This window comes from Pteropus vampyrus, unplaced genomic scaffold (genome assembly GCF_000151845.1).
Source record: "Pteropus vampyrus isolate Shadow unplaced genomic scaffold, Pvam_2.0 Scaffold6, whole genome shotgun sequence".
In the NCBI taxonomy this organism is placed as follows: domain Eukaryota; kingdom Metazoa; phylum Chordata; class Mammalia; order Chiroptera; family Pteropodidae; genus Pteropus; species Pteropus vampyrus.
The window spans coordinates 5,429,145-5,439,006 of record NW_011888787.1 but is presented as its reverse complement, the minus strand read 5'-3'; the positions used below and the strand labels follow the sequence as shown (position 1 = coordinate 5,439,006).

Genomic DNA, 9,862 nt, shown 5'->3' with positions numbered 1-9,862 from the left:
GCTGTTTTCATAGGTTATAAAATATTCTATATAAGTATTTTTAACTAAATGATTTCATAAAAATAACTTACGTTTTCTAGTTATAACTTTTTTCCTAACTATATATTAGGAAATTATAAATTATATAACATTTTAAACCTTATGTTAATGTAATCCAAATAAAATTGTACAGCCCAAGGAACAGATCCAGAGAGTCTAAATACTTTGCCAAGGTGAGATAGGGATCATAATCCAGGCATGGCAGAGACTGCTACCCGTCTACCCAAATCTTTCCTTGCTTCTTCAGGAATAGAATTGTCTAAGTGCAATTGTCTGCCCAGTGTTGTTACATTTCACAGTCTCGCTTGCGACTAGACGTAGCACATGTCTAAGTTTTGGTCAAGAGAATGTGAGCTGACCTAACGTTGCTCCAGGCCCGTGCCTAAGACCAGAAGAGGAGGCTATACCTCTTCCATGTGTTCCTCGCCTGCAATCTGGATATGGTGGCAAGCCAGTTTTGACCATGCAGATAAGGACACCACCACAGACACACAGTAGTTCTCAGGGTGGGGTACCCCAAACGCTTTCAGGAGTCTGCTTTTTAGTGAATAATTTTTAGTCATAATGTCTTACATTAATTGCTATACTTATTACAAAAAATTATAGTATACATGATACCACTTTAAATAGTATCATGAATTTATGGCATGTAGAACAATTGAATGCTTAAAATAATAGTGAATTATTATTTTAAGTTTATAGCTTATAGTTAGGGATAATTGGACAAATTGTTCCTTTAAACTGTGCTTTAGCTCCTACTATTGAATGAGTTATACAAGATAGTAGCAACTGCTGGGGATATTTTTAATCACACTTCTATATTTTTTAATAACTGCTTGAACTGGAGTATTATTGAACCTCAGAATTTTTTCTTTGGCTAATCACATTCATTTCCTACATGCCAACATAATCATTTGGTTACCTAGCTTTATTTTCCACATATGCTAGGCAATTCTATGTAATAGAATACACAGTCCTATGTTAAATGTTAAGAGGTAGCTGAGCTCAAAAATATAAATTGCATGGAAAAGAATATAAATATAGGAACCTGTACATGCGACCTCAAATCATATTTAAACTTGTACCTCTTCTACTGTAAATTAATAATTTAGATAAACTTTTTTTTTAATTCTGCTGGGAAATAACACACATACCGAAATTCAATAAAGGGCTGGAGTTATTTGACTGAGCAGAGTCTGGAGGCTTGTTTGGTGAGGAAGAATTACAGATACCTAGAATCAAAAGAAGAAATGTAAGGGAAAGAATGAAGACAAACTCAGATCACTTTATCAGACCACATAACATTGAGATCAAACATTTCCTCCAAAGTAATTAATACTCCCAAATAAATACGTCACTATCAAATGTAACAAAATGTTGATGCTTACAATTGGATTGACACTATAATCTACTCATTTTCATATGTGTATTTTTTGAAGGGTTTCTTTTCCTTTAAAACAGGTTGTATAGTAAAGTCCAGCACTAAAGAGAATCACCAAAGGATTCAGGAATAAGAGGCAGTATATTGTGAATCAACTTTTTTGGCTTTCGACTTCACCTTACTTTGCACTATTACCACTCATAGTACACTTTTAAATATTTGTCTCCACTTTTGTTCATCTATGGCAAGTCTATGATTTTCTTCTTACACTATCCTCTACTCCTATAATATCTTTCTTCACTTTCCAGTCTACTTTTTTCCCATTATAGATGATTCTAGTTAGACCTAGAATCTCCCAAAAGCATTATGTTTCATTGTTTTGCTATTTTAGCTACTTATAGGTATGCTTAAAATATATTTTGTTTCCCAGCACCTTAATATATATTCATGTATCAGTTTCTGCCCAATTTTGAAAACAATCCAGTGAAAACACAACCTGCATTTTGCAGGAACACTGTCTAGCTGTGAAAAAAGATAATTTCAGGTCTGTATAAACTTTCTAAGAAACAGCACATAATTGGGGAGAAATTATCAAATAGTTGCCTTTTTTGTTTTGTTTTCAACATTTTCAGAATGCAGTATGAGGACTGCATATGTTTGTACACACATATCTAATGCTAGGATTCTAGAAACACTTCCCCGTTCCTGGAGGTACTTGAGTATGAATCACTAGAGTACATACTGAATTTCAATCAGATTCAGTTAAAATACATATTTATTTCTTGAATACCTACTATATGCCAAGCATTGGGCACTGATGATATGACATGAATAAGAAGTGGGCGAAGGTGAGAAAGTTCAAGAGATATCAGTCATTTTCTACTGCATATGAGCTGAGAGTTACATACATCCCTCAGACAGAAAACAATTGTTCCAAAAAGAATATTGGTTTTTTGCATCAGGAGACAAAGATTTGGAATATATATGTATGTGTACACACACACACACACACACACACACACACACACTGCTATTTTACATATTGGCAGTTTGTCATAGACACTTTTATTTTACCTGCCCAACATTCATTAATTAATAGAACTTGAATTTTCCTTTAGGAAATCACCCCTCACTAATTTTCAGCTCCCACACTTCTGGTAGAGCTGATTCTACCCGTAGACTATGGCTTTGCCATGTTGACACCAGTTGTTTAGGTCTGATCTCATTCCTTATTGGTCAGTGTCCACATGTAGCGATTGTTAAATATTAGGTATGACACTGTCCTGCTTAATCGGAGCATTGAATACACCGGCAGTAATTGGTTCAGGGACAGGCAAATGAACTAAACCAAGGCAATCAGGCCCAATCAACAGTAGGCATCAGACTATTGCTTAAGCCACCAGGAAAGAGCTCAATTTTTTCCATCATAAGCCTGAAACCATATGGTAAAAACTAGTCTACAAGTGAGCTAACACAGAATGAAACAAAGCTGGGAGATATGGAATGAGAGATTAGGTCCTGATTACATCATTTGGACTCTTGGTTACAGGCCAACAAATTTCTCTTCTCTGTTTACACTAGCTTAAGTTGGGTTTTGCAACGGAAGGATTTCTGAGCAATAAAAATTTTCCACCAAAAGCAGGCATCAGGCATGATGGTTGACAGTTTTGACTCTTGTGACCCTATAATTCATTCTCCATACAGCAGCCAGAATGATCTTTTTAAAAACCAGATCATTTAACATCTCTGCCTAAAATTTTTCTGTGACCTCCCCTTGGGTCATTAACATGACCCATAAGGATCTAATTACCTCCTTCCCATCTTCACCATCTTTTCAGCAACACTTTACTTCTCTTAATATCCTGCAGTTCTGACGGCCTTGAGTTCCTATAACACACCACACTCACACCCCAGAGCTTCTTTATATGCTATTCTCTCTATCTGGAGTACACTTCTGCCCATTCCTCTCCTGGTTGGCTGCTCCTGCATGTGTCAGGGCTTCCTAGGTTATGCATTCTAAACTAGGTCCCTATATGTATTTGTGAATTTACTTGTTTAATGTCTGAATATCTCACTAGACTTAAGTTCCACAAAGGCAGAGTCCGGTATCTGTTCTCCTCAGCATCATATACTCAATGCCTTGTGGAGTGCCTGGTACATAGTAGGCACTCAGTGAATATTGAATGAGTGAATGAATGGATGAATGAATGAATGAATGAATGGAGACAGACAGACAAACAGACAATAGGCTTTGATGCTAGCTGAAAACCAAAGATGAAGAATCCTAATTTCATTAAAAATAGGACCAGCTTTAACCAGTAAGAGATCCAGCTAAAGGGAGGACACGTGGAATTCAGGAGTCCTGAACCACCTGGGAGGGGAAGAGGACACATATGCAAATGCAGGCGGATAAATCTAAAGCTTCAAGATCAGTTTTGGAGCCAGGTAATTGTTCTTCATTTAAGGACAAAAAACCAGAGGACAAAGGCAGCTGAGGAATAGAAATTAGCTTAGATTTAGTGAATGACCTGGGAGTTCTTACTCTGAGTCTCAGAGAGTCCCGTATCTAGAATCTATGCAAACCTACATCTATCTGAAATTTCTGTCTTTATTTGATATCCCCAAGACAGTGCTGGAACTAGAGAAAGTTTTGTTTTTGTTTTTGTTTTGTTTTTAGAGAAAGAAACCTAGGTGTTTCATAAGCTAAGTTGATTAAACCAGTCTTTGGTTGGCTATTCGAGTCACTCATTTCTTTGCTTTTAGCTGTTTAATTCTACTGTTTTATACTATAATTTGCTCTTGAGATGTTGAAATTCCCTTTTGATTGGCTTTAGAGGAAAGAGTATATTTTCCAATCATACTTTAGCCATCAAGGTGAGAAATCAGTTGACTTCAGAGATCAAGTGTGGCAATGAAAGCAGATGAGCACACGCTTACGGATGGGAAGATAGAGTGAAAACTTAGAGAACAGAGTAAGACTCAGCTATAAATAAACCTTCTCACTGAGATAAGACCTAAAATCAAGTTTCATCAGCGTTTTTTGTCCCTCCAGATAATACCAGCTATTTGGTCCTTGGATCAAATGGATCAAATTTGTAAAAAGTATATCACTATGTTTTATATATTTTGTAGTTGTAAACAGGATTTCTAAAATAATCAGTTTCCCACAGTTTCAGGAGTCTTTGGGGTTTGTTTTCATTACAACATAGCAGAAATAGTAAGCAACAGACTTACTATTGCTTATAATACTTGGTAAAAATGGAAACGTGTCAATACTTTGCTTATTTCATTAAATCAACACATTTGTTTCACAATATGCTTTGCTGTGACTGTTTTCAAAGAAAATACATCTGAGGTTAGACTGAAGGGAAATTTAAATAATACAATATGGATGATAGCATCTTAGGATGGGTAGAAAGTGCCAAACATCATACTATTATTTCTGGCTATCAAACAGAAACTAACCTCCACCCCTTACTCCCTAGCCAATACCACCACTGAGGAGTCTGGCAGAACAAGCTTTGGGGGTGACTATTATGATCCATAGGACCCCAGCGAGGCTCTGTTTAGGAATAATATCAACTTTTTCACAGAGTGGTCGCATAAGGAAAAAATTACATAATTATGAAAGTGATATGTATATTCTAAAAACTAAGTGTAAAGAAACTTACTCTTTTTCATGTTTCTCAAAATTTTCAAACTCTACAAAAATGAAGAAAGAAAACTGTTAGTTTTTCTTATGAAATCTAAAATACTTCAATCAAGTAGAAATATCGACTTTAGTCAAAAGGATTAATTTCCCTAAAAATAGCCATTGAAATGCACAAAACCATTTTTCCATCTTGCCGTTTTTAACTCAGAGCAAAGTCTCCATTTGATTTTACCTTGTTATTTTTCCCACCCATGTGAGAATCACACTGCGTATTTAGAAATAGAGCAATCTGAATATCAGGAAAAGTTGCTGGTTTTATCTGGTATATTTTAAACTAAATTGTATTTTTTTTCTTTTCAGTTTCCTTATTTTTGTTTTGGTTGTCGTGAGACCAACAATCAATTTTAGTAAAAGAGAGTTAATCTAATTTTCCTTTTGAATGCTGGCAGCCTTTTCAAGGGAGTCTGGGAAATGAGGACACTTTCAGTAATAGAAAGCCTCTGGAATGTTTCGATAAACTCCTATCTTTTTTACCTTACTCCTTGTGAAACATTTTCCAGGAGTCTTCAATGTCTGTTTTGAAGATGTTGTATTTTCCATGGTGTTAGGACAGCTAGTAGAATAAGTCTCTATAGGTTGAGCCTGCATACCTTAAAAAAAAAGGTGTTTTGTTACATAGCTTCTTAAGCCTTTAGGTTATATATAGGTATACATTCAATAATTCTTAGCTTGTCTTTTTTATGCATTATTTTTATAATATATTATGGGTTTTTTTAATGTATTATTTTTATCTTATTTAATCATTCTTTGTACCTTTTTCATTTAAGTCCTACTTTATCGTTAAACTTTTAACAGTCTTGGTTTTATAACTTTTTTGAGAGACAGTACTGTCACTTACAATCTTCATCTGCTAGAAAGAAAGATTCTCGGGTCCTTTCTGGGAGCGGAGGTGGTGGAGAAGAGCGATCTTGATGTAGATCTGTGATAAGAAGAGTACACAGCAAAGCAAAAAAAAAAAGAATCCATCATTTTAAAGTCCTAAGTGAAGACCTCTTTTTGGTTGTGTACAATTTTTACAATATTTCAACATTAACCTAAAAGAACCAAATAAAAAATTATTTGAATGAGGACCAATACCTCAAGAACTTTGTTCTTCTAGCTCTTTAGCCAATGAGCCTCGGATTCACCACAGACTTGTAGTTCACTTACAAAAGTATTCTCCTAAAGAAATTGAACCCGAATTTGATCAAGCTTCTAGTTCTATCTACCATTTTACAGAGAATCCTGGGGATAGAGGAACATGGTAAATAAAACCATGAGGATACAAAGAGCCAAATCCAGAGCATTAGCAATCTTTAGGACTGATGGTTCACTCTCATCAATAAATAAATGGCATGAAAAATATAAAAAGGAAGGAGAACTGCTACAAATTTGAAAATAATTAAGAAACATAGAAACCAAATGCAATAGGTCGTCTTTGAATCCAGATTCAAGTAAATAGCTGTAAAAAGACATTTTAGATACAATTTGAGAAAATTGAACAAAGTCCAAATATTAGATAATCTTAAGGAATTATTGTTAATTTTTACTGTTGTGGTAATGCTATTATGGTAGGTTTGAAATTTTCTATAATAAAGGATTTTAAATAATGAAGCCATTTTCCCATGATATAAGTCTTGAAGATACAGATGGTGTTCTATCGACATAGGCTTCTTATCCAGTACTGAGTATAATTATATACTATATTAATGTCCTTTGAAAATGAAAATACAGTGAAGTGCTAGAGTTTCACCTGTCTTTGGTCATTGCTTTTTAGGCCTTAGTATTTGTCTGTAAAGCACGTTTTCTTTTTACTCCTTACATGCTGGGTAGTATGCAAAAATAAAGTAAGATACAATGCTTGATTCCAGTACCTAATACAATAACTAGCCTATAGTAGGCAATAAATACTTGATAACTATTCTAAGTAGCTTATCATCTTCCAGTGTGCTGTTAGAAGTATTCTGAAAACTAAAACCAGCTTTCAATTAACAATACTCTGCCAAATACCTTCTTAAAATACCATTTCATCTTGTACTCCCCCGATGAAGAGCATGGCAATGCTTATGATTTACTGCATCAAATCTAAATTCTTCTGCCTCTGTGTGTGTGTATGTGTGCGTGATAAAATACACATGAGAAAATGTGCCATTAATGACATTTAGTACATCACAGTGCTGTGCAACCATCACTACTATCTAATTGCAAACATTTTCGTCACCATAAAAGGAAAGTCCACACTCGTTTCACAGTCACTCTCCAGTCCCTTCAGATTAGACTGAAAGCAGTACAAATCTGCTTTCTCGATATATAGATTTGCCTGTTCTGGATATTCATCTGCCTAGCTTTGAGTCCTTCAGAATCTCCCCACGTTGTATCTATCCCAACTTACTTTCCATATTTCCCAAAAGAGAACCTCTACTGCAATTAAATTAACCTATCCACATTTCTCTGTGCTCATCATGCTTAGTTCTACCTTTGAGTCACTGTTACAGTGCTCCCTACTCCAGAAATTCTCTTCTTTTTCCTCTGTCTATCCATATTCTCAAATTTTTTTCTTCTACTCCATGAAGCCTTTCCTAACCACTACAGTGATACCTTCTTTTTTTTCCCAGACTCTTAGTGATTATAATCAGTGCCACAAAGATGAATGGTTCTAAGGAAGTACAAATTTTGTCTACCTAATTTGAACGTAAGCATTAAGCAGTATACTTTCTTATATATCCTCCTATTCTGACACTATATAAGATACACAGAACTCACTTAGAAAATGCACTTAGGAAATGCTTATTTAATAAATATCTGATAAAAATTATAATAGGTACCATTTAATGAGAGCTTATTTTTGACAATTGATAAAGAATATAATTTAACCAAGATTATGCATTTGGATAATTATTTGTAGTCTGGGACTTTGAATTAAAGTCTATGTGACTCCAAAATCCCATGGTTTTTAACCTCTATATTATACTACCTATTTACACATAATATGATTATGTTAAGTGACTAATATATTGTTATGAATAAATATGTTAAGGACAACCACCACCTGTTATAGTGTATGTAAAGTGCTTGTCAGTGCCCAATAAATCTTAGCTGTTGATGTTGTTATTCAATATATAAAACAAGCAAAGCTCGGGAAAGTAATGGAGAAGGAAAGCAAATTAAAGATCTAAGTGGCCAGAAATAGTTTTTTAGAATCACATTCTTAACAATGATAAAACCTATAGAATGGAACTGCTGCAAAGTTCTAAGAGATTCTACCTGAAATAATTTTTTAAAGGGTTATCTATCAAACAGCAGAATTCTAAATTCCTCTCTTCACCTTGCCCTTGACAAGACAAAACTCTTAGCCTGGGAAAATCAGAAATAAATCAATAAATAGTGAAAGCTATTATGGGAACTATGCCATCTCCTGAGGTAAATTACTCTAAACTTAACGAACCATTCTTACAGTACAAATTCTTGGGACTAAATGTCATCTAAAGCCAAAGGAATTCTTTTTTACCTGATTTGAGACTCCGGATTTTGACACTCTAAAAAAAAAAAAAAGAAAGGAAAAGTGAAAGAAGAATATGTACACAAATTTACAAACTCAAAGCAATAAGTAGCATTTTAAAATTATATTTCATATACCTATAGAGATAGTTATGAAATGTTAACCCTATTTTTCCTAATTTATAAGTATGCTGAATTATGAAAAGGCATCAACTCTTAGAATGATTTTTATATGTCATGGCAGTTGGTCCTAAATTGATTCTCTTTTGATCTATTTCCTTTCTATTCAGAACTTCTCCCTGAAAATTAGGTAAATTGTTGAAATTAAAATTACTTCTTGACTTTGGAAAAGGAGTGATTGTTCTTTGCTTCTGGAGTTGTTAAGATGAAGACCATTACATGTAGCATATTATTAACAATAATAAAAATAATTACTAGTAAATTAAAACTGTAATTAAAAAAGCAGAGTATGTTTCCCTACCAGCATTGCATTTGTAGGCATGTTTAAATGTTTGTTTAGTTAATTACTTTTCTGATCTCTGAAATTTTAAGATAGTTGGTTCACATAGAATATATAAATATAGAATATATAAAGGCATAACATCATTGAAAGCATAGATTTTTCTTCCAGAAGCAGGAAACATTATTTTAAAAGGTTTATTTTAAATAATATGGATATGTATCATTCAAAAAATTACTCTCTATAATGTTATTACAGCTAACACAATACAACCAACCAAATGACCATTGTTAACAAGCTATCTACTTATGAAACATTTATATTTGCTTTAACTATCCTAAAAGAATCAGCTCAAATGTTTCCACTTTTACCAAGTCTTCCTTGATTGCTTCTAACATGAAGGAATCTCCCATACTTTCGAATCTCTTATCTTTCACATGGCACTGATCATATTTGCCTCGTTATAATAAATAGACAAAAATAAAGACTTCTGTACACATCTTATACCTCTACTGCTAGAGTTCTAAGTTTCTTAAGGGCAATAATTGTGTCTTACTCATCTTTTTATGCCCCACATCCTCTAGTGTGTTGTTTTATATGTAGTTATCTAACTAATATTTGTTGAATAATAGGTATTAAAAATGGTCCTGCCTAGTAGGACTATAGTTTGTTGATTCCAAATGAGTAAAATCAGAAAAAAATGTTATTGACCTTGGTTGGCCTAAGTCTTATAGAGTGATCAGGTTTGTTTGATTCAGATGTTCCGCTCCATTCTAGGGATGTTCCAATTTTT

The 9,862-nt window shown here is 33.9% G+C and overlaps 1 protein-coding gene across 1 annotated transcript in view; it reads right to left on the bottom strand.

Annotated features, from left to right (window-relative positions):
• PTPN22 (protein tyrosine phosphatase, non-receptor type 22) overlaps positions 1 to 9,862 on the bottom strand; it is a 54,010-nt gene that overhangs the window by 4,215 nt on the left and 39,933 nt on the right. Inside the window, exons 17-22 of the mRNA XM_011366953.2 lie at positions 9,781 to 9,850; positions 8,620 to 8,647; positions 5,971 to 6,051; positions 5,607 to 5,722; positions 5,092 to 5,122; positions 1,194 to 1,271 (exon numbers count right to left, since the gene is read on the bottom strand). Coding sequence (XP_011365255.1) covers positions 1,194 to 1,271; positions 5,092 to 5,122; positions 5,607 to 5,722; positions 5,971 to 6,051; positions 8,620 to 8,647; positions 9,781 to 9,850 — 404 coding nt within the window. The remainder of the gene's footprint in view (positions 1 to 1,193; positions 1,272 to 5,091; positions 5,123 to 5,606; positions 5,723 to 5,970; positions 6,052 to 8,619; positions 8,648 to 9,780; positions 9,851 to 9,862) is intronic.